General features: G+C 41.0%; 1 protein-coding gene across 1 annotated transcript in view; it reads right to left on the reverse strand.

The window, feature by feature from the left end:
* Positions 1–301: 301 nt before the first annotated feature.
* VIPAS39 (VPS33B interacting protein, apical-basolateral polarity regulator, spe-39 homolog) overlaps positions 302–24,165 on the reverse strand; it is a 41,831-nt gene continuing 17,967 nt past the window's right edge. Inside the window, exons 8-20 of the mRNA XM_003786942.3 lie at positions 21,592–21,684; positions 21,195–21,228; positions 20,649–20,751; positions 19,037–19,064; positions 15,096–15,169; positions 11,450–11,525; positions 10,781–10,915; positions 10,176–10,217; positions 9,764–9,853; positions 4,248–4,334; positions 3,068–3,157; positions 2,260–2,364; positions 302–1,475 (exon numbers count right to left, since the gene is read on the reverse strand). Coding sequence (XP_003786990.1) covers positions 1,455–1,475; positions 2,260–2,364; positions 3,068–3,157; positions 4,248–4,334; positions 9,764–9,853; positions 10,176–10,217; positions 10,781–10,915; positions 11,450–11,525; positions 15,096–15,169; positions 19,037–19,064; positions 20,649–20,751; positions 21,195–21,228; positions 21,592–21,684 — 978 coding nt within the window. The 3' untranslated portion in view covers positions 302–1,454. The remainder of the gene's footprint in view (positions 1,476–2,259; positions 2,365–3,067; positions 3,158–4,247; positions 4,335–9,763; positions 9,854–10,175; positions 10,218–10,780; positions 10,916–11,449; positions 11,526–15,095; positions 15,170–19,036; positions 19,065–20,648; positions 20,752–21,194; positions 21,229–21,591; positions 21,685–24,165) is intronic.

Below are 24,165 nucleotides of genomic sequence, written 5' to 3' on the forward strand. Positions count from 1 at the left end.
GTCTGAAAAGTTGCTTCTAGTTGATAACAACATTGCCTTAAAGCAGTGGTTCTCAACCTTCCTAATGCCGTAATGTATTTTCATTGTTAAAAAGGAGCCATGACCCACAGGTTGAGAACCACTGCGTATGCTATGTGCCTCTGTATGAATTATTTTCTCTTTTCTCATCTTCTACCCTGCCACATTCACAGGAGTGCAAAACTTGACAGTCTTTTAGATTACCCTGCCCTTATTTTATAATGAAGAAAATGAGCAGACAGAGAAAAAGACTCACTCAGTATCACACAACTTGTTAGTGGTAGAGCTGGGAAAGGTAATTAGGTCTGTGTCTCCCAGTTCAGTGCTCTTTCTGTTAACCATATGGCCCAGCTTTGCCATAGCAGTTACTCTATAACCTGCTATATGCTGAATGTAGTCAATGAAGGAGACTTGTAGTGGTCTCAAGATATTGAGCAATTATTTCATTATTCTGCACAAAACAACTGGGAGTGGAAGAGAAGGCACTAAGGAAGAAACAGCTTTATTAGGAGTCTAGGCATGTCACGAAGACCCAGTTCAGACAGAGAAGAGAGGTAAATAATGGCACAGAGCAAGAATATAGCATTATAGAATATCCTCTCAAAAAATAAGTGTGAAAATAAAACCACTATCTAAATAGCCTAACAGAAGTGCTGTTGAGTTTAGCCCAGGTGAAACTTCTGGAAATAATGAGATTTTGCATAAAGGGAGAGAGCTCTCCAGCATTGCTCCATCTGAGCTCTGTATGAGGGTATGAGTCTGGCATAGAAGTTGAGGAAAGTGCAGGTGAGAGAGGAACCCTAAGTTTTTGGACACAGAGTAAACTGGGGCAGCAGAGGGATACTGGCTGAAGAAACACAATCTCTGGGTAATGTCTGTCATGGTGTAGAGGATTCTGTGCAATCTGGTGTGTGTCTCAAACAGGTCTTGGGCAACACTGGACTGCTTTCTGAAGCCCCTGGAAGACAGCCATTTTGGTTCTGTTCTGACTTCATTCACAGCAGAACTGCCAAGGTCCAGCACCATGTCCTGGATCATAATTAGATGAGTGGAATGGACTGGCCATCATATTACACCTGTACCTCACAGTTTAAGAGAGTTCCTTTCTGGAGCAGTGACTTTTCTCGGACCAAGAAAGGTTTCACCCACTATGGGCCCAATCTAGAAATCACTCCCACCTTCACATGAGCACCAGGTGGAAAGAATCATTCTTATAAGTCAAAGGTTTAGATCTTGGCCTTTAAATCTCTTGGACGGAAGATTAGTCTGATCTATCCATGCCCAAGTGCTGGCTTCTGTCAAAAGATGCAGGCAAGCAGTGCCTGTGGATAATCAGCCCAAGTGATGTGATACTGATGCTCTCCCAAAAGAGCTCTCATTACTTTCACAGGCAGGAAAAGAAAAAGTGAGGCAGGTTTCAGGGTAGCTAATGCCACTCAATTCTTCCATCGAATTTGCTGTGGAAAGAGGAAACAATGAAGGTACATAATCAGTTTTCACTTATTCCTATAGCAAGGTAGAAAGAATGCAATAAAACAAGGCTCATAGCTAGGGAAAAAAATGTAAGAATCAGATGTGGGGAGTGTTGAGAAATTTTTAAAAATATGTGCAAGAAAAACAAAACAAAAAAATGTGTGGAAGAGTTGATTTATTCAGAGATGAATTAATCACCTATTCCGTATTTTACAAGCCCAGTTTAGGGCATTTATTCTCATTCTGTCCTTTTTAGGGCCAGAACCTCATTAGTTTTAGATGACCCTTATGTAGGTCTCAAAATATCTAATAGGGAACTAAGTTCCATATTAACAAAAATCTCAATAATTTCATGTTATAAGAGACCAGCTGTGCTCCCAAAATAGCTAAAGCCTATTTTACTTGCTTCTTATTTCCAACAGCAAGTCACATCCATTCCAGGAGACCATAGTCTGGATAATCCAATTCTATAACTGTTGTTTTTATACTTATAATAGTTAGTTTCTGTTACCCAATAGGTTTAACAATTATCAGAGCATTATAGTTAAGTCTCAACATGAGGTCTCCAAAACCCTTTTATCATCCTACATCTTGGGATTAATTTCTGCTGTTCAAAGCAGTGCTGTGACCTTTCAGCTCACAGGAGAACCTTATATCCATGTGGCTCTGCTAACTGCAATCCCTTCCAGGCCTCAGGAACATACATATGATACTACTTTGTGAAACTGTCTCTTAAGACTGCTGCATGGGTAAGGTGTGGCTGCTCACCGAGCTGCTGAGAAGGGCGTCAATCTTCTCTTCCTCTGCAGATCCTTTATCCACCTTACTCCTGTATGCTAGCAACTGCTGACGATCCTTCAGGTCCCGGCAGGTCTACACACCAAAACAAATGAATAATATAAACCCCTAATCAACTTTCTAGAATGAGGGGTTATTTCTTTTTGTCATATCACTTTAACTCAAGGTTCAAAGAGAGGCCAGAGGGTGCAATGAGATGACAGTGAGTCCAGCACCCCAAAAATTTCATGTTGGAAAGAAGTCTACAGAGCTTATGTACACTGAGTTCCATGAATTTTCCAAATGCAATTAGTTTATAAAAACACAGAGAAACAAGTCAGAGGGCTGGGAAGGTGATACAGGAGTGCTGGTCTCCGCACAAATTCTTCCTATTTTGTCCTTTCAGTAAGAATTGATAGAAGCACCCTAGAATCTAGGACAGAGAATATTTTTTTTTTTTTTTGAGACAGAGCCTTAAGCTATCCCCCTGGGTAGAGTGCCATGGCATCATAGCTCACAGCAACCTCCAACTCCTGGGCTCAAGTAAGTCTCCTGCCTCTGCCTCCCAAGTAGCTAGGACCACAGGTGCCCACCACAACGCCTAGCTATTTTTTTTTGTTGTTGTTGTTGCAGCCGTCATTGTTGTTTGGCGGGCCGGGCTGGATTCGAACCCGCCAGCTCAGGTGTATGTGGCTGGTGCCTTAGCCGCTTGAGCCACAGGCACCGAGACTAGGACAGAGAATATTATAATCCCTCACTCCACTGAGGATCTGAGGGCTCTCATTTCTTGGGGACTCACATCAATGACGACATCATGGCATTTGAACTTAGTGGCTAAGTTCAACTTTGTGTCCACATCTTCTACTAGATTGACATATTCCTGTAGTATCTGTGGGAAGAGGTATTTCTGATTAATGCACAAAGCTCACATAACTGAAGAACTCTGTAAGTAGGAAAAAAAAATATCCCAAAGAAGGCAAAAGAGTTCAATATCTGATGTCTGGCATTCCTATCATCAGTCATAATGATGTAACACTGGGCAGTACTTCCATGTTCCCTAGGTAAGAAGGGAACAACACAGTCCTCCTTATCCTAAAGCCAAAAACACATATTAGCAATGGGAGTGCTCTAGATCTGATTCATGTGCCCATATTCCTTGATGGCCTTTTTCAGTGAGTTCTTTTGTTACATCAATACTCTACACAGGCTAAACACAGCAGACACGCCTCAGAGGAGACAGTCATAGATTACTTCTTCTCTTCCCTCCCCAAGACAGGGCCTACCTCTGCTGCCCAGGCTGAAATACAGTGACACGATCATAGTTTAGTTTAGTTTTTTAGGTTCAAGTAAACCTCCTGCCTCAGTCTCCTGAACAGCTAGGACTACAGGTACACACTACCACATCTGGCTAATTTTCAGAAGTGTTTTTGTAGAGATGAGGAGTTTGCTATATTGCCCAGGATGGTCTTAAATTCCTGGCCTTAAGCAATCCTTCCATCTCAGCCTCCCCAAATGTAGGATTCCTTCTACAAGGGAGAGAACTTCCCTGTCTGGCCTTTTCTGTCTTAAGGGATAGTACAGCCACTATACTGCCTTTAAGGGAAAACAAAACAGGTCAGGTCTCACCCTTCATTGACCAGTAAGAGGGTAAAAGTTAGCTCTCTTAGAGTATCTTCTTAAGTCTTTTTTTTTTTTTTGAGACAGAGTCTCACTATGTCGCTCTTGGTAGAGTACTGTGCCATCAGAGCTCACAGCAACCTCAAACTCTTGGGCTCAAGCGATTCTCTTGCCTCAGCCTCCCAAGTAGCTGGGACTACAGACACCCGCCACAACACTTGGCTATTTTTTGTTGCAGTTGTCATGATTGGTTACTGACCCAGGCTAGGTTCAAACCCACCACCTTTGGTGTATGTGGCTGGTGCCATAACCACTGTGCTACCAGTGCCGAGCCCCCATCTCAAGTCTTTAGGAGCCATTACCTGGACAGGGGCACTGTTCTTGTGCAAAATTTCCACAACCCGATGGAAGCCAATAGGTGCTCTCTTCTTGGTATAGCCTAGCCAGTTCTGAAAAAGGAAGATGGAGTAGCAGTAGCTAGGTATGAAAGGGAAAAAGTCTATGAAATACTGCTAAAAGGAATAAGTAGTTTACTTAATATCTGTAGTTTAAACTTATTAATGTAGAAAAAATTCTATCTTCTAAATCTTTTTCTATTTTTTTAGAGACAGAGTCTCACTCTGTTGTCCTTGGCTAGAATGCCATGGCACCAACCTAGCTTACAGCAACCTCAAACTCCTCAGTTCACGTGATCCTCCTGCCTCAGCCTCCTTAGTAGCTGTGACTACAGGTGCCCACCACAGCACCTGGCTAATTTTTCTATTATTAGTAGAAACAGAATCTCACTCTTACTCAAACTGGTCTCATCCCACTTGACTACCCAGAGTGCTGAGATTACAGGTGTGAGTCACTCCGCCTGGCCTGTATCTTCCAAATCTTTATATTTAGATGTTCATTTGTAAATTCAGGAGGGAAGATATGGAAAGCTACCGATCAAACTGTTTAACAGTGTTTGCCTTGAATATGAAACATGAGTATGTAGACAATGAGAGGAACTTCATCCTTTACCTCCTTTCACACAGTATGTGATTTTGACACATGTACAGGCATGCATTACTGCTTAAGTAGTTAATGTAACTAATTAACAAAAAGGATAAAACAGAATTTTTTCAAACTCAAAATAGAAAAATAGACATTTAAAATGTAAACCAGTTCATATGAAACCACAAAGGACTCCAAATAGCAAAAGCAATCATGTCAAAGAAAAACTATGTGGGAAGCATCACATTTCACTTCAAATTATACTACAAGGCCATAAAAATTGAACAGTATGGTACTGGAATAAAAACAGATACAGAAACCAGTGGAACAGAATAGAGAGCCCATAAATAAACCCAACAATATACAGTCAACTAATTTTTGACAAGGGCACAATGAAGACAGGGTAGGGAAAGGATAGTTTCTTAATAATGGTGCTGGGAAAGCTGGATTTTCATATGCAAAAGAATAAAATTAGACCTTTGTCTTACACCACACACGAAAATGAACTTGAAAAGGATAAAAGACTCAAGTATAAGACCTGAAATCATAAAACTCCTAAAAGAAAACACAGAAGAAAAGCCCCTTGATATTGGCCTTGGCAATGATTTTTTGGATACAACACCAAAAGCAATCAAAATGAAATAATAGCCTATGGATTAGAAGGAGATACTGCAAACCTTGTATGTGACAAGGTGTTAATATCTAAAATTTATAAAGAAGTCACATAACTCAACAGCAGAAAAACAAATAGTTCAATTTAAAAATAGGCAAAGAAAGGACTGGAATAGACATTTGTCCAAAGACATAAAAAAGTGGCCAACAGGTATATGAAAAGGTGCTCAACATCACTCCACATCAGGGAAATACAAATCAAAACCATTATGAGATACCTCCTCACATCTGTACGGGTATCTGTTATCACTAAGGCAAGTAAGTGGTAAGTGTTAGTGGCAGTATAGAAAAAAGGGGCACCCTTGTACACTGTTGGTGGAAATATAGATTGGTGTGGCTATTATGAAAACAATATGAAAGTTTCTAAAGAAGTAAGTATAGAATGACCATATGACCCAGCAATCCCTCTTTTGGGAATATACCCCCCAAACCCCCAAATTACAACCTCATAAAAATACCTGCATTCCCATATTCAGTGCAGCATTATTCACGATAGCCAAGATATGGAACATCCACTGACAGACAAATGGATGAAGGAACTATGGTGTATATATATGTTATATACAATAAAACATTATTTAGCCTTAAAAAAAAAGAGAGAGGCTCAGCGCCTGTGGCTCAAGTGGCTAAGGCGCTAGCCACATACACCTAAGGTGGCAGGTTCGAATCCAGCCCGGGCTGCCAAACAACAATGATGGCTGCAACCGAAAAAAAATAGCCAGGCATTGTGGTGGGCTCCTGTGATCCCAGCAACTTGGGAGGCAGAGGCAAGAGACTCGCTTGAGCCCAGGAGTTGGAGGTTGCTGTGAGCTGTGATGCCACGGCATTCTACCCAGGGGGACAGTTTGAGGCTCTGTCTCAAAAAAAAAAAAAGTTATAATAAAAAAAAAAGAGAGAACCTATTTACCGTAATATGGATGAACCTGGAACACTGTGCTAAGTGTAATAAGCCAGACACAGAAAGAAAAATACTGCATGATCTCACTTACATATGGAAATCTTAAAAAAAAAAAAAGAGTGAAAAAGAGCATAAAATAATTAAAACAGCTGGGAGGGAAGGAAATGAGATGTATGTCAAAGAATACAAAGTAGCGGCTATGTACAATGAATAAGTCTAGAAGTCTAATGCACAACACAAGGAAGGCAGTTAATATTGTACTGTAATCAGGAGTTATGCTAAATGAGATTGTAGCTGCTCTTGTAACACTGAAAATAAAGATAACTAAGTTAAATGACTGATTTATTAATTTGCTTCACTACTGTAATCATTTCACTATTAATACGTATCTTATAACATTGTGTTGTATACCTCAAATATGTACAATGCAGTTTACTTTAATTTAGAGATAAGAGTCTTCCTTTGTCACCATAGCAAGAGCGTAGTGGCTCATCATAGTTCACTGGAAACTCAAACTCCTGAGTTCAAGTGCTCCTTTTGCCTCAGCCTCTTAGGTAGCTGTGACTATAGGTGCTTGCCACAATGCCCCGCTAATTTTTTTCTATTTTTAGTAGAGACTCCATCTCACTCTTGCTCAGGCTCATCTCAAACCTTGACCTACAGTGATCCTCCCCTCCTGCCTTGGTATTCCAATAAAATTAATTTTTTTAAAAAGACAAAAGACAACTAGGCATGGTAGCTCATGCCTATAATCCTAGCACTCTGGAAGGTTGAGGCAGGTAGACTGAGCTCAGGGGCAAGAAGATCACTTGAGCCCAAGAGTCTGAGGTTCCTGTGAGGTAGGATACCATGGCACTCTACCCAGGGTGACAAAGTGAGACTCTGTCTCTATGTCCTCCCACCAAAAAAAATGGCCAGGAATCTGATAGGTGCCTGGAGTCCCAGCTACTCAGCAGGCTGAGGCAAGAGGATTGCTGAAGCCCAAGAGTTTGAGGTTGCTGTGAGATCTTACACCATGGCACTCTACCAAGGATGACAAAATGAGACTCTATCTAAAAAAAAGAACAAAAGGTAACAAGTGTTTGTGAGGATACAGAGAAAAGGGAAGCCTTGTACACTGCTGGTAGGAATATAAACTGGTGGAACCATTATGGAAAACAGTGTTGAGGTTCTTAAAACAATTATAAATAGGGCAGTGTCCGTGGCTCAAGGAGTAGGGCACCAGCCCATATATAGGAGTGGTGGGTTCAAGCCCAGCCTGGCCAAAACTGGAAAAAAAACAAAAAAACAAAAAAACAACCAATTCTAAATAGAACTGGCTTGGCGCCTATAGCTCAACCGGCTAAGGCGCCAGCCACGTACACCTAAGGTGGCAGGTTCGAATCCCCAGCCCGGACCGGCCAAACAACAATGACAGCTGCAACCAAAAAATAGCCAGGCGTTGTGGCAGGCGCCTGTGGTCCCAGCTACTTGGGAGGCAGAGGCAGGAGACTCGCTTGAGCCCAGGAGTTGGAGGTTGCTGTGAGCTGTAATGCCACGGCACTCTGCCCAGGGGGACAGCTTGAGGCTCTGTCTCAAAAAAAAAAAAAAAAAAATTCTAAATAGAACTATCATATGACCCAGCAATTCCTCTGCTGGGTAAGTACCCAAAGAATATGAAATCATCACTTCATAAAAATATGTGCCTTCCCATGTTCACTGTAGCATTATTCACAATAGCCAAGATAGGGAAACAATCTGAGTATCCACTCAAGTATGATATATATACACCCCCCCACACACACAAAGGAATATTATTCAGCCTGAAAAAAAAGAAGGAAATTCTGTTCTGTCATTTGCAAAAATAGGAATCTGGAGGACATTATGCTAAGTGAAATGAGCCAGACAAAGAAAGAAAGATATTGTATGATCTCACTTATACGTGAGATCTAAAAAACAATCTCAACACTTAAAAAGAAAAATAGTTTCCAAGGACAAGAGGAATGTAAGTCAAAGAATACAAAGTTACAGTTGTGTAGAATGGATAAACTTAAGAGACTGAACTTACAGCATGAGTACTTAAGTAAAAATATTGTATTTGATACTGGAAATTTGAAAATTGGATAGCTGTGTGATATAACGGATGCTAATTGGCTAGACCACAGTAATCATTTCACTAAGTATATAGCAAAACATGTTGTAAACCTTAAATTATACAATAAAAATTAATTTTTGTCTAATGTAAATCAGTAGAGACATGATAACCAAATTTAAGGCAAGGTCTTTGATTGGATCCTAATAGAAAATAAATGCTAAAAACAAACAAAAGAACTATAAGAAAGTGATTTAAATATGGAGATATATATACATATATAATAATATTATTGTATTAATGTAAACTTTCTTGAGAATGATAATAAAATTGTGCTTAGGATGGACATAAATGCTTAAATATTTAAGGGAGAAGTGTCATTATGCCTGCAACATACTTTCAAATGGTTTAGGAAAAAAAAAATCCATCTGTATATTAAAAGAGCAAGCCAGGGCTCGGCGCCTATAGCTCAACCGGCTAAGGCGCCAGCCACGTACACCTAAGGTGGCGGGTTCGAATCCCCAGCCCGGACCCGCCAAACAACAATGACAGCTGCAACCAAAAAAAAAAAAAAAAATAGCCGGGCGCTGTGGCGGGCGCCTGTGGTCCCAGCTACTTGGGAGGCGGAGGCAGGAGACTCGCTTGAGCCCAGGAGTTGGAGGTTGCTGTGAGCTGTAATGCCACGGCACTCTACCCAGGGGGACAGCTTGAGGCTCTGTCTCAAAAAAAAAAAAAAAAAAAAAAGAGCAAGCCAGTATGGCAATAATGTTAATAAGTTAGTGAACTTATAATGAAGACTATTAGTGTTCATTATACTATTCTTTTGCGTATTTTTATTTTTGATAGAGTCTCACTCTGTCACCCTGGGTAGAGTGCTGTGGCATCATCATAGCTCACAGCAACCTCAAACTCGCTTAAGCAATCCTCTTCCCTCAGCTTCTCAAGTTGCTGGGACTATGAGCACCCACCACAACACTCAGCTATTTCTTTTTTTCTGTGTTTAGTAGAGAGGGGATCTCTCTCTTGCTCGGTTGGTCTTGAATTCATGAGCTCAAGTAACCCACTCACCTCAGCACCCCCAAAGGGCTAGGATTGCAGGCATGAACCACTGTACCTATCCTTATTTCAACTTTTCAGCTTTGACATTTTGGAAAATAAAAAGTGGAAAGAATAATGTAAAGCAGTAACTAGAATTTATAGCATGATATGATGCTTCTTTCTCCCAAGAACTCAGTGGTACAAAACAGAGCACCTACCTTTGTGGTAAAGAGGGCATCTACATCATTCCAGGCTCGAAGCTTGGCACGAGCAGCCAGGGCTGTCAGTACATACTGTTTGTCTGGAATCTAGAAAGCAGACCAAGAGAAATTAAGAGGAAGTGGAAATATATCAACTGAAGTGCCTCAGAATTTTAGAAAAGATGGGCATAAATATTCCCTGGTATTGATTATGCCTCTCAAACATCAGTGAATTTTTTTACCTCATCAAAAACCCTTAATTCCTAAGTCCCAGCATTGCTACAGGCCATGTAAAGTCTTCTCTCACTTCCCACATACTTCCGTTTACCTTTAACCTGGGATATCAAGACTGTACAAGGTTACAAAGCAACACCCACTCAATAGTTAACCTGACACCACTTTTACAAAACACTAACCAATTTATATCTACCTTAAATGTCTTCTTCAAGTTGATGGGACTGCTGAATGTTCCCTAGGATGGAAGTGGAGAAGGCACTTTAGCGATAATGACTTTCCTAAATGCCACCCAATCTCCCATTTAAGGGAGAAAAATTAATTTAAGGGAAAAGCTCCATGGGAAATAATCAAGTATCACAATTTGGGTTATCTGTAATTAGATTAATAAGCATGGTGCTTTTTCCAGTTTTCTGCTAATCCAAATAAGGGGGGAAGTATCTACCTGTGATCATTAAATCCAAATTCTTCAAAAATAATTTTTTTTAAGTATTTGCCGCTTCCTGACACACTGCTGCTCTTCTCTATGGCATGCCAATGCATTGAAATTATGGACTTCTGAGCAGACTGTGAGGGGAATCAGCACCAGGAAGAGACATGCTATGCAAGTGTGCCAGCTCTCTCGAAGCCACACAAACTCTTACAAACCTTCTTCCCTCCTGGTTCACCCTTGCTGAGGTGAAAAGCTTCCAAGTAGATTTCTGAGAATTATATATACCCATTATTAAACGAATACATCACAGTGTTAGACTTGAACTATGTGATGACAACTTGTGGGGCCTGTCTTTCATATGTCTGTACCTCAGCCTCCATGTAGTGATAGAAGCAGGAATAGAAAAGCGTTGTCACCAGTGGCATGTTGAGGATGGAAGCTTTGCGCGGGTGCTTTCGGAAGATCTCAGTCTGTCCTGCTGATTCTAGATGTCGATCATTTGCCTATAGTGGAGTAAGCCAAGCAAAAAAAAAGAAAACAATGCCCATGGAGTTAAAGGTAGGAGAAAAATTTTTAATACTATAGCAAGTGTATTTCCCACCCTAGGAATGATGCAAAGAAGAGAACAAGAAAGAAATTGCCTAGGATATCCCAGGAGAATTTAAAATTCATAAAATGATCATGGATACAACTTAACTAGAGAAAGACTGGAGAAATGATGACATTGGAGATTTGAGATGAAGAAGAAATACTTCCAAGTTAACAGCAGGTAAGAAAAAAAATGATGCCCAAAAACAAGGGAGGAAGGAGGTTACCACGTAGAGGGAGAAAATGAAAGGCTTCTAGAGACTTAACAGAAAATGACATAAATGTCCAAGGTATACATATCTCCTAAATCACTAGTTCTCAACCTTCCTAATGCTGCGACCCTTTAATACAGTTCCTATGGTCACGACCCACAGGTTGAGAACTGCTGTCCTAGATACTGAACAGACTGGAGGTACTGGAGCAGAAAATGTAGAGATGAAGAGTCTAACCTCAATAATGATCTGACGTTCCAGGAGTGTATAATGGTCTTGGATGTGTGCAGAATCTTCTGCTGAAAATGGTAAACTGGTAGAGAGCCAGAAGGTTAGTACCTCTTTTACCACTCAAAAAAGGAAACAGACCCAACTAAATCAAATAACCATTGTAATCATTAAGAGGCTCATGGTACTTCACAAGACTTATCTCAATTCACCTCAAGAGAATCACTTAAAGGCAGAATTAGAGAGCAGAAAATAGAGTAGGCCTTCAGCTTAGTTTTTTTTTGAGACAGAGTCTTGCTCTTTTACCTTGGCTAGAATGCAGAGGTATCATCACAGCTCACCATAATCGCAAACTTCTGGGCTCAAGAAAGCTCCTGCCTCAGCCTCCCTGGTAGCTGGAACTACAATCACATGCTACCACACCTGGCTAAGTTTTCTATTTTTTGTAAAGATGGGGGTCTTGGCTCGGCGCCTATAGCTCAACCGGCTAAGGCGCCAGCCACGTACACCTAAGGTGGCGGTTCGAATCCCCAGCCCGGGCCCGCCAAACAACAATGACGGCTGCAACCAAAAAATAGCCGGGCGTTGTGGCGGGCGCCTGTAGTCCCAGCTACTTAGGAGGCGGAGGCAGGAGACTCACTTGAGCCCAGGAGTTGGAGGTTGCTCTGAGCTGTAATGCCACGGCAGTCTACCCAGGGGGACAGCTTGAGGCTCTGTCTCAAAAAAAAAAAGAGAAAAAAAAAGATGGGGGTCTTGCTCTTGCTCAGGCTAGTACCAAACTTCTGACCTCAAGCAATCCTCCCACTTCAGTCTCCCAGAGTACTAGGATTACATCTATGAGCCACTGCATCTGGCCTGACTTAGATTTAAGGTTTCCCAATTCAAGGGAGAGTCTGGAAGTCCACAAAATACATATTGTCATTAATGATTATGCCAAGGAATGAATTAGAATCTTCTCCTTTGGGGAGATGGAATGTTTGGTGTGTAGGTCACAAAGCTAGTGAGTTAGCCTAGCCAACTGCCTATCCTATCTCTGTGGTTTGTATTGTGGTTTAACTCTACTTAAAGGACACAAATTTGTTAGCCATTTTTTATTGCCAAGTAATAAAGGCAAATTAAATTATGTAGCATGGCAGTGAAGATCTTTACAAATGTCAAGGGTCCCACCTTTACCACTATATTAGGTTTTTTTTTTTTTTTTTAGAGGCAGAGGAGTCTCACTTTATTGCCCTCAGTAGAGTGCGGTACACAGCACAGCTCACAGCAACCTCCAACTCCTGGACTTAGGCAATTCTCTTGCCTCAGCCTCCCGAGTAGCTGGGACTACCGGCGCCCACCACAATGCCTGGCTATTTTTTTGTTGCAGTTTTGGCCAGGGCTGGGTTTGAACCCGCCACCCTTAGCATATGGGGCTGGCGCCCTACTCACTGAGCCACAGGTGCTGCCCACACTATATTATGTTTTAACACATGAAAATGTTGAAGGTAGTGTCTTGCCTAAAAATTATATAGTAAATCAATTGGTAAGGCCAGGATTTTTTTTTTTTTTTTAAAGACTGGGTCTCACTGTCACCCAGGCGGGAGTGCAATGGTGTGATCATACCTCACAGGAACCCCAAACACCTGGGCTGAAGTAATCCTTCTGCCTTAGCTTCCCAAGTTGTTAGGACTACAGGTGCATGCCACTAAACGTTGCTAATTTTTTTGGGTTTTGTATGTTGCCCAGGCTGGTCTCAAACTCCTGGCCTCAAACAATTCTCCTAACTCAGCCTCCTAAAGTGCTAGGATTATAGGCGTGAATCACTGCATCCGGTTTAAATGCCAGATTTTAAACTTCTAATTCACACATCTGCCCTTTAGATTTACTGCTACCTTTTTCCCCTACTGAACTGACTCCAAGAAAAATTATAAAATTCAATTACAGGCCAGGTACAGTGGCTCACGCTTATAATCCTAACACTGTAATCCGAGGCAGGTGGATTTGCCTGAGCTCACAGGTTTGAGACCAGCCTGGGCAACTGAGAGACTCCATCTCTAAAAAGGAGGTGGGCTTGTGCCATGCATCTATAGTCCCAGCTACTTGGGAGGCTGAGGCAAGAGAATAGCTTGAGCCCAAGAATTTGAGGTTGCTGTGAGCTGTGATACCATAGCACTCTACTAAGGGCAACACAGTGAGACTCTGTCTCAAAAAAAAAAAATACATAAGGAACAGGGCTGCACCTGTAGCTCAGTGGCTAGGGTGCCAGCCACATACATGGGGGCTGGCAGGTTCAAACCCAGCTGGGGCTTGCCAAATAATGACAATTACAACAACCAAAAAAATAGCCGGTGCTGTTTCGGGCACCTCCCAGCTACCTGGTAGGCTGAGGCCAGAGAATTGCTTAAGCCCAAGAGTTGGTGGTTGCTGTGACTTGTGATGCCACAGCACTCTACTGAGGGTGACATAGTAAGACACTGTCTCTCAAAAAAAAGAAATACATAAAGAAAAATGCAAGGGTACGTGTCAAAACTATTAAGAGTATAGCCAGGTATGGTGGTTCACACCTGTAATCCCAGCACTGTGGGAGGCTTAGGAGGGAGAATTACTTGAGCTCAGTAGTTTGAGACTTGCCTGAGCGAGGGTGAGACACCAACTAACAAAATGAAAAACCCAGCGAGCACCTATAATCCCAGTGGCTTCTGGAGGCTGAGGCAGTGGGATGCCCACAGCCCAAGTCTGAGGTTGCAGTGAGCTATGAAGCCATTTCACTTTGCACATGGCATAGGGTGGGGACTGTCTCAACAACAAAAAGAAAGCAAAGAAAAATAAAAAATAAGCAAGGAAATAAAAAAAAAAGAATAAAGTATAAATGTCTTATCACAACAAAGAAGTTAGTGAAGGTTATGTTACCCAGTTTGATGTACGCATTCCAAATTGTATATAAAATCAGCACATTATACCCCATAAATGCATTAATGTACACAGTTATGATTTAATAAAAAATAAAAATACATAAGGAGCCAGGCATGGTAGCTTACACCTGTAGTCCTACCACTTTGGAGGCCGAGACAGGAGGATTGCTTGAGGCCAAGAGTTAGAGACCACCCTGATTAACAGAGAACCTGTCTCTACAAAATATACATACATACATACATACATACATATAAACATATGTGCGTTTGTATATATATATATATATATTTATTTATTTATTATTTTTTTTTTTTTTTACTTATTTAGCTGGGTGTGGTGGTGCCTACCTGTAGTCCCAGCTACTGAGGAGACTATGGCAAGAGGAATGTTTCAGCCCAGGAGTTTGAGGTTGCTATGAGCTATGATGATACCCACTGCACTCTAGCCTAGGCAATCAAGTGAGACTTTATCTCAAAACAAACAAACAAATAACAAGTCCAAAAAATGTTGCCAATTTTTATTACATAAGGTCATAAAAAAAGTATAGCCCATTTTACTACTAAAAAGGAGTGGAGTGGTGAGGACAAAATCTCAGGACAGTCTTTCAAATTAAATAAATATAGCTTTAGAAAAAACTGTCTATATTGTCTTTATTTCTCTCAGTTTACCACCAGTGAAAACGCTGTTAAGACTAATGTTTATTCTCTTCATTCCTTTTAGATAAAGATATATGTACTTAAAACCATTTCTACTCCATGCTTACCTAATGCAGGTCTTAAGAAATTCCTTTCGTTTCTCAGGGTCCTGAATGTTCAAATGCTCTCGATAATGGGATAGCTACAAAAAGCAGAGAAAGGCTCTGAGCTGTTTTGTCTCCTTAGAAGAAGGTAGCTAAGTAAGTGAACTTTTCATGCTTTAAAAAAAGATAAACCAAATTCTTCATTCTCAGAGATTCCTTCTGAGTGTGTCAGAGGGCGGAGAGGAATAAGGAGTGATCCAAAATCATTGGTAGGTTTTTCTATCTATGTATTAGTGACAGGGTCTTACTCTGTTGCCCAGAGTCTTACTCTGTTGCCATAGTTCACTGTAACCTCGTACTCCAGAGCTCAAGTGACCTTTCTGCCTCGGCCTTCTGAGTAGCTAAGACTACAGGTGTGTACCACCATGCTCAAGTTAATTTTTTTATTTTCTGGTAGATATGGGGGTCTCACTATACTGTCTAGTTTGCTCTTAAACTCCTGGCCTCTCAAAGTACTGGGATTATAGGCATAAGCCACTATGCCCAAACTATTAGGTTTACCTATAACTAGTCTATGCAATATGGCAGCCACTAGCCATTTTTGGTAAATTAATTAAATTAAAATCTCAAGTCCTTAATTTTATTAGCAACTTTTTCTTCTTTTTTCTTTTTCTTTTAAAGAGACAGGGTCTTGCTCTGTTAACAAGATTAGTGGTCATATGATGATATAAATATCAGTAATATGAATAGGGCATGTCAGTCACTGTTTATAGCTAAATATTCACATTCCAGTACTATAGGTTCTACATGTAGCTCTGAAAAAAACTCAAAAGTGCTTTCCATTTTGAAATTCTTTTTTTTGAGACAGAGTCTCACTATGTCATCCTCGGTAGAATGCCATGGCATCACAGCTCACAGCAACCTCAAACTCTTGGGCATAGTGATTCTCTTGCCTCAGCCTCCCAACTAGCTGGGACTACAGGTGCCCGCCACAACTGGTAGCACGCCGTGGCATCACAGCTCACAGCAAACTCTTAACTCCTGGGCTCAAGCGATTCTCCTGCCTGTGCCTCCCAAGTAGCTGGGACTACAGGTGCCCGTCGCAACGCGCAGCTATTTTTTGGTTGCAGCTGTCACTGTTGTTTGGTGGGCCTGGGCTGGATTTGAACCCGCCAGTTCAGGTGTATGTGGCTGGCGCCATAGCTGCTTGAGCCACAGGCACTGAGCCATTGAAATTTATTTTATTTTATGGCTCGGCTCCTATAGCTCAACCGGCTAAGGCGCCAGCCATGTACACCTAAGGTGGCGGGTTCGAATCCCCAGCCCGGACCCGCCAAACAACAATGACGGCTGCAACCAAAAAATAGCCGGGCGTTGCGGCGGGCGCCTGTGGTCCCAGCTACTTGGGAGGCGGAGGCAGGAGACTCGCTTGAGCCCAGGAGTTGGAGGTTGCTGTGAGCTGTAATGCCACGGCACTGTACCCAGGGGGACAGCTTGAGGCTCTGTCTCAAAAAAAAAAAAAAAAAAAAAAAGAAATTTATTTTATTTTACAATAAAAAAAACTGAAGTATAAATGTTTATTTATTATTCTAAGAGTTAACTGAGGCAGGTTCAGCACCTGCAGCTCAGTGTTTAGAGCACCGGCCACATATACCAGAGATGCAGGTTCCAAACCCGGCCCGGGCCTGCTAAACAACAATGACAACTACAATAAAAAAATAGCCAGCTGTTGTGGCCTGTAGTCCCAGCTACTTGGGAGGCTGCAGCAAGAGAATCGCTTAAGCCCAAGAGTTTGAAGTTGCTGTGAACTGTGATTGCCACAGGAAAAAAAAAAAAATTAACTGATGTAATAGTAAGTGATGATTGTGAAAGTTGCAATTTTTATATGCAAAAATTATTATTATTATTCAGAGATAGGTCTCACTCTGTCACCAAAGTTAGGGTACAGCTAACAGCATTACATTACAGCTTACAACAACCTCCAACTCCTGGGCTTAAGCGATTCTTTTACCTCAGCCTCCCAAGTAGCTGGGACTACGGGCACTTGCCACAACGCCCATCTATTTTTGGTGGTAGTTGTCATTGTTGTTTGGCAGGCCCGGGCTGGATTCAAACCCGCCAGCTCTGGTGTATGTGGCTGGCGCCTTCACCGCTTGAGCTACAGGCACCAAGCCATGGCCTTAACTCTTTAAAAAAAAGTCATACTTAGGAAATCTTCATATTCTATAAGGATAAAAGTAAATTATTAGCTTTGCCACTTCCAAAGTTTACAAGGTTGAAAAACTCCAAATTTATATATAATATGCACTATAAATCATCTTCAATTCCAACATAATGAGTAAAAAGGAAATAAAGTTTTAGATAAAAACAAGTTATCCAGGCTGTGGCTGACACCTGTAATCCTAACACTTTGGGAGGCCAAGATAGGCAGATTGTTTGAGTTTGCGACCAGCCTGAGTAAGAGCAAGACCCCATCTCTAAATATAGCCAGGCATTTAAAAAAAAAAATAGCCAGGCATTGTGGCAGGCATCTGTAGTCCCAGCTATTTGGGAGGCAGAGACCAGAGAATTGCTTGAGCCCAGGAGTTTGAGGTTGCTGTGAGCTATGATGCCACAGTACTCTACTGAGGGCAACACAGTGAGACTCTGTCTCAAAAAACAAACAAACAAACAAACAAAAGTTATCCAAAACACATTTATTCTCACTAATCAAATTCAAAACAAACTTTATAAGAATGCTATATGAAGAAAATTCCTTATAGTTTTCAACCTATGGAGATTAAAAATAGAAAGCTTTTCAAAACGATGTCTACAGACTGCCAATCATTTTCAATTGATGAGGATAAATGGTTTTTCAGATTTTCCCATGGGTTAAATATTAAATACAAACTCCTTTTAGAAAACATGTTACAGGTTGGGCACAGTGGCTCATGCCTGTAATCGTAGCACTCTCGGAGGCTGAGGCAGGAGAATCCCTTGAGCTCATTAGTTCAAGACCAGCTTGAGCAAGAGCAAGACCCCCATCTCTACTAAAAAATAGAAAACTTAGCTATGTGTCATGGTGAGCACCTGTAGTCCTAGTTACTAAGGAGACTGAGGCAGAAGGATCACTTCAACTCAAGAGTTTGAGGTTGCTGTGAGCTATGATGACACCAGGGCAACTCTAGCCTGGGCGATAGAGTGAGACTGTCTCAAAAAAAAAAAAAAAGAAGAAGAAGAAAAGAAAACATGTTGCTGACATTTTCCTGAATTATATTTCACTGTGCAAAGAAGGTTAACAATATTGTTAAGTGTGCCACCTGAATGTGTGTATTGATAACATCACAAATGTTCAGTACAGTGACTAAAAGAATAACAATGTCATTGACAGCACTGAAAAATTCTTATTCCTGTAATACAACGTCAAATTTTTAAAAACACATCACTAAAGTTTAAATAACACAATTAAGCTTTTGGTAATATTTCAGATTTATGCTTGTATTCTAGTTCACTTTACTGTATGATTGTGAGAATCGGCCAAAAATGAATTTTAACAGTTGGCTATGGAACTCTCAGCCAAAATGTGTATTGTATGCACCACCGACTTGATCTATTTTCTCTTCTTGACCTGTATCTAGTTTTGTATCCACTTAGCTTTCAATATTCTCTTTAGTGTTTAGCAGCCAAAACTCAGAAATTCCTATAAACTGGGACTTGAAAACCACTAAAAAAACACATTACAAACTCATCAGGACAGTTTTTATACGTTTAACTTTTAAAAAACTTATTCATAAGCCCAACCAAAAGAGCATACAAAAAGAAACAAATATCATTTGGATAAGTTTTCAGGTTTTTCAGATGCCTCTCTCTTCTGTATATGGTCAATATCAAAGGAAATAGTTCAATCAATCTGGGATCTTGGAGGCTGGGTTTTGGCTTAGATTCCTGTTAAATAGGTCCCCAACTGAAACAAAGGCCACACTTACCGCAAGCTCTTCTGTTCTATCTAGGAACCTGGGAAGAAGCAGAAGGGAGCAGGGCATTTTTATCTATTGATGTGTGGTAGTATAACCTTACAAAGCAGGGTGACTGCTCTAAAAGAAATAATTCAAACGTGTTCCCCTCTACACACAAGATAAATGGTGGATTAGGCTACATTACACTGTTCCCGTTCTTTCCAGATGAATGAAAAGCAAAGACAAAAAGACATTGCACTAATAACTTTGTAATGTGAACAGGTCTGACAGAAAGGCTCAGAACCTTCACAAAATCTACTCTAGTTCACCGAAACCTTGTCTATTTTTTTTAATTAAAGTGCTCTTCTCTGCCAATACACTCTTACAAACAGATTTTCTGTATTTCTTTATTGTTTTCACGTACAAGTATGATGTTTTATCTCCCCCAAATGGCTTAGTTAAGTCCCTGGTGCCCAAGGACCTCTCTGTCTTCTGATTCCTCTTTACTTTGAATAGACAAATATAATTAACATCACTGTTGGCATGGAGGTGATGCTCGATAAAGCACTGTTGATTGGAAAAGATGGAGGGAGGAAGGGAAGAAGGAAACAGCCTACCTCCATTAGCATGTCTTTTGCAAATTCCTGGTTAATCATCTGTTATCTTGATCTTGACCAGGTAACCTGTTTTCCCCAACTTAAGTCTTTGGGGCAGCTCATTAATGGGCTGGAGTCACTGAATAATCAGATTTACCTTGGGCTGCATGTCACTCTCAACAGAGATTCAACCCTTTTCTGGACATTGTAGAAAGGACATAACATACGTACTTTAAATCTAAGAGTAAGAAATAGTCTCCATGGGTTGGCATGAGATAGGGAAGGAAAACATGATAGAGGGTCCCCCCTACATCCATTTACCCACAACAGATATGCCTACCCACCAGGTATCAGAATCCTACCCAGCCTGAGGCAGGCCCAGTTGAAATCCTAATCACTTCCATGAGGCTTTCCTCAGGTATCCTGACATCCATTTACCCACAACAGATATGCCTACCCACCAGGTATCAGAATCCTACCCAGCCTGTGACAGGCCCAGTTGAAATCCTAATCACTTCCATGAGGCTTTCCTCAGGTATCCTGACTGAAAATTAAATTATCTTCTCCTCCACTGTACTTCTCACCGGCATCACTTGAGATTAAGTTAAAAAAAAAAAAAAAAAAGTACCTTTATTTTAGATCTTTTATAAGAAAATGTCTACTAAATATTAATTAATATTACAGACTAGGCATTATGCTAAGTGCTAACTCACAGCCTCTTTTCATCTTCATAATGACCCTGTGGGTTAGATATCATCATCTTTATTTTATAGACATGAAAATTGATGAAGAGGCTGGTAACTTTTGCTAAGGTCACTCCATGAACTAAGTGGTAGAACCAGTCAGTGTGTACCTCAAGTTTAACTCCAGAGCCTGTTTCTTAACTACCTGCTAATCTGTTGCCTTATGAAAGTTACCCCATCGCATTTCAATGTCTTGTTTTCTGTTTCCAGAAAAAGGACAAGTATCTTCTGTCCCTTTGTATTACCAGAGTACTTTAAAAGAAGTACTTAATAAACTTTATAGACCAGATAATCAGTTCTTACCTCAAGAGGTCTAAAAGCAGCTTTTGATCCCCTATTTCCTTAAGGAAGTGAATGAAATGTCTCAGGGCAACCTGTCGCACCTCCAGCTCTCGGAAGAGGATCTCTGGCAGTCAGGAATTAGGTTGAGAAACAATGAAGCCTATTAGTCAAGTGTGAAACTGGCCTTCCTTCTCACACATTCTAAAAGTTCTCTCATTAAAGCCTAGCAGAATCTTAAGAATGGTTTGCCCCTGTATTTCAATCCACCAGCAGCACACTCTATGGTACAGGTAACTCACAGCACTGAGTCAGCTTTTTAGTTCTCACCAATCCAAACAACAGGCACTTAGTGTGGACTGACTTCCTCAAACCACTAATAGGGGCTTTGTAGTTATTACAGTCATGACCCTAAGTGATGGAGCATCTAATGTGAAGTCTCAGGGCACCCCAGCAGTCTCTAAAATAGATTTGATACTGGTGTACTCTGGTATGAAAGTCACATGCCATTCTCCCCTCAAATGTGGCAGACATCATGCTGACTGAAGACTTCCCTCAAACCATGCTCACCTTTGCACAGTGTCCTTTTCAAGAAAATCAGAACCTACAGAAAAAGTGAACAAATAATGCATAATCTTTCAAACACAACGCCCTGCCCTAAGCACGTGAAGTCTAGGAAAGAGGCTGGCAACTCATTAGGAATCTTCACAGATACAGACAACAGATCTCTCTCCCTGTGATAGGAGAGGTAATAGACATCTGGAACTAAGCTGTGTCTTAGAAGTCCACATGTGTACCCACACTGGCTGAAAAACACTTCCCTCTGAAAAAGACTGCTCTCATGGCTCTCTGCTCTCAGAACCTAGAGTAGCCAACCTTCTGTTTCTTTCTTATAATCAAAGAATTCCACACACAATGCATGTCCCCCCCCCCCACAATTAAGTAAACAACAAAACCCTTAACTCACTGCAGTAATGACATTTCCATCATGCATGTTTACTGCCTCTTCCAGGAGTTGTAGCTTATCCTGTAAGGAGCGGAATCTTTCTAGTGAGCAGACCTGGCAGAAAACAACAGAATCAGAGTGTAAGGAAGACAGTTTTCTCTCTTTTTTTTTTTAGATAGAAGCTCACTTGGTCACCCTCGGTAGAGTGCCGTGGTGTCTTAGTTCCCAGCAACCTCAAACTATTGGGCTCAAGCCATCCTCTTGCTTTAGCCTTCCAAGTAGCTGGGATTATAGGTGCCTGCCATAACACCCGGCTATTTTTTAGAGACAGGGTATTGTTCTTGCTCAAACTTGTGAGCTAAGGGAATCTACCCTCCTCAGCCTCCCAAGCGCTGGGGTTATAGGCATGCGCCACTGTAGCTGGCAGACAGTTTTGTATATCTCTTTGTCAGTGGATACTGAAGGATGAGCAACAATGAAGGAAAATGTCCCCAAGAAGACCTTCTGTATTATTACACTGCAGTCCGCAGTACTCCATGAAACAGTCGGTGCCCATCACACGTTATTTCAGCCTGATGCCCTAGAACAGTGGTTCTCAACCTATGGGTCACAACCGCTTTTTAACAATGAAAATACACTGCAGCATTAGGAAGGTTGAGAACCACTACCCTAGAAGATGCTGATGCGCTGAAGTTTTGACAAAGTCAACAGAGAGATCACAGGTTCTTTTTTTTTAGGTATAACTTACATAGAATTAAATCTACCCTATTTAAGTGCATAATTCTATTAAGTTTGAGCTTTTTTGTTGTTTTTTTTTCTCAATTTCATAATATTAGGGGGCTACAAGTGTTTTGTTTACATAGTTTTTTCCACAAATTGAGTCAAGGCTATGAGCATGCCCTCTGCCCAGTATGTACACAAAGATTTGTACACAAATGTTCATAGCAGCTTTATGTATTATACCAAATAGATGTGAATTTACCTACCCCCTCCAAGCTTGATTTGTTCAGGGCTTTTTGGGTTTTTTTGTTTGACATAGGGTCTCAGTCTGTTGCCCAGGTTGAAGTGCAATGGCACAATCATAGCTCACTACAACTTCAAGCTCGTAGGCTCAAGCAATCCTCCTGCCTCAACTTCGTCAGTTACATAACTAGAATTATAGGCCCACACGACCATACCTGACTAATTTTTTAATTTTTGCAGTGATGGGATCTTGCTATATTGCCCAGGTTTAGACTCTGGCCTTAACCAATCCTCCCAAAGCATGCCTGGCCTCAAAAAGTGTTGGGATTACAGGCAAGAGCCACCTAATTTACAGAGTTTTGACAAGTATATACATTATGTAATCATTATCATAACAAAGATACAGAACATTTCCATTACCAAAAAAAAGTCCCTTGGGGCACTGCCTGAGGCTCAGTGAGTAGGGTGCCAGCCCCATATACCAAGGGTGGCAGGTTCAAACCCGACCCTGGCCAAACTGCAACAACAACAAAAATAATAAATAAATAAATAAAATGATCACAGATAGCTGTGAAGTCTATCGTTTAAAAAAAAACAAAGTTCCTTATCTACTGTGACATTAATGCCCTCCCTCCATCACCATATGCCGGCAACTGCTCGTGTTTTCAGTTACCATAATTTTGCCTTTTCTAGAATTTTATAAAAATAAGCTCATACAATATGTATTCTTCTGTAATTGGATTCTTACACTCAATGCAAGATGAAATCACACATTGCAGTGACTATTAGTTTGCTCCTATTTATTGCCAAGTTGCTTTTCTTTTTATAAATACATTGTAGATTACCCATTTACCTGCTGAGTGATTTTCACTTTGGGAGCTTTCATGAATAAAGCTGCTATGAACATTTATAGATAAGTCTTTTTTTTTTTTTTTTAGAGACAGAGTCTCACTTTGTCAACCTCAGTAGAATGCTGTTGTGTCATAGCTCATAGCAACCTCCAGCTCTTGGGCTTAGGTGATTCTCTTGCCTCAGCCTCCCGCGTAGCTGGGACTACAGGTGCCCACCACAATGCTTGGCTATTTTTTTGTTGCAGTTTGGCAGGGGTGGGGTTGAACCCACCACCCTCTGTGTATGGGGCTGGCGCCCTACACAATGAGCCACAGGTGCCACCCTATGGGTAAGTCTTTGTATGGACATGAGTTTTAATTTATCTTAGATTGTAAATGTCTAGAGATGAAATTGCTAAGTTGTATGATAAGCATATGTTTAACTTTATAAGAAACTGCCAGATTCTTCTTTTCTTTTTTTTTCTTTTGAGACAGAGTCTCACTTTGTCACACTTGACAGAGAGCAATGGCATCATGACAGCTCACAGCAACTTCAGTCTCCTGGGCTCAAGTGATTCTCTTGCCTCAGCCTCCTGAGTTAGCTGAGACTACAGGCACCTGCCACAACAGCCAGCTAGTTTTTCTGTTTTTAGAAGACATGGGGTGTCAGTCTTGAACTTAAGATGGTCTTAAACTCTTTTTTTTTTTTTTTTTATTGAATGGTAACTATGTACATTAATGCACTTCTGGGGTACAGTGTGGGGTTTTCACACACAATCTGAAACACTTCCATCAAACTGGT

The sequence above is a fragment of the Otolemur garnettii genome, unplaced genomic scaffold (genome assembly GCF_000181295.1).
Source record: "Otolemur garnettii isolate 467f Iridium unplaced genomic scaffold, OtoGar3 scaffold00020, whole genome shotgun sequence".
Classification (NCBI taxonomy): domain Eukaryota; kingdom Metazoa; phylum Chordata; class Mammalia; order Primates; family Galagidae; genus Otolemur; species Otolemur garnettii.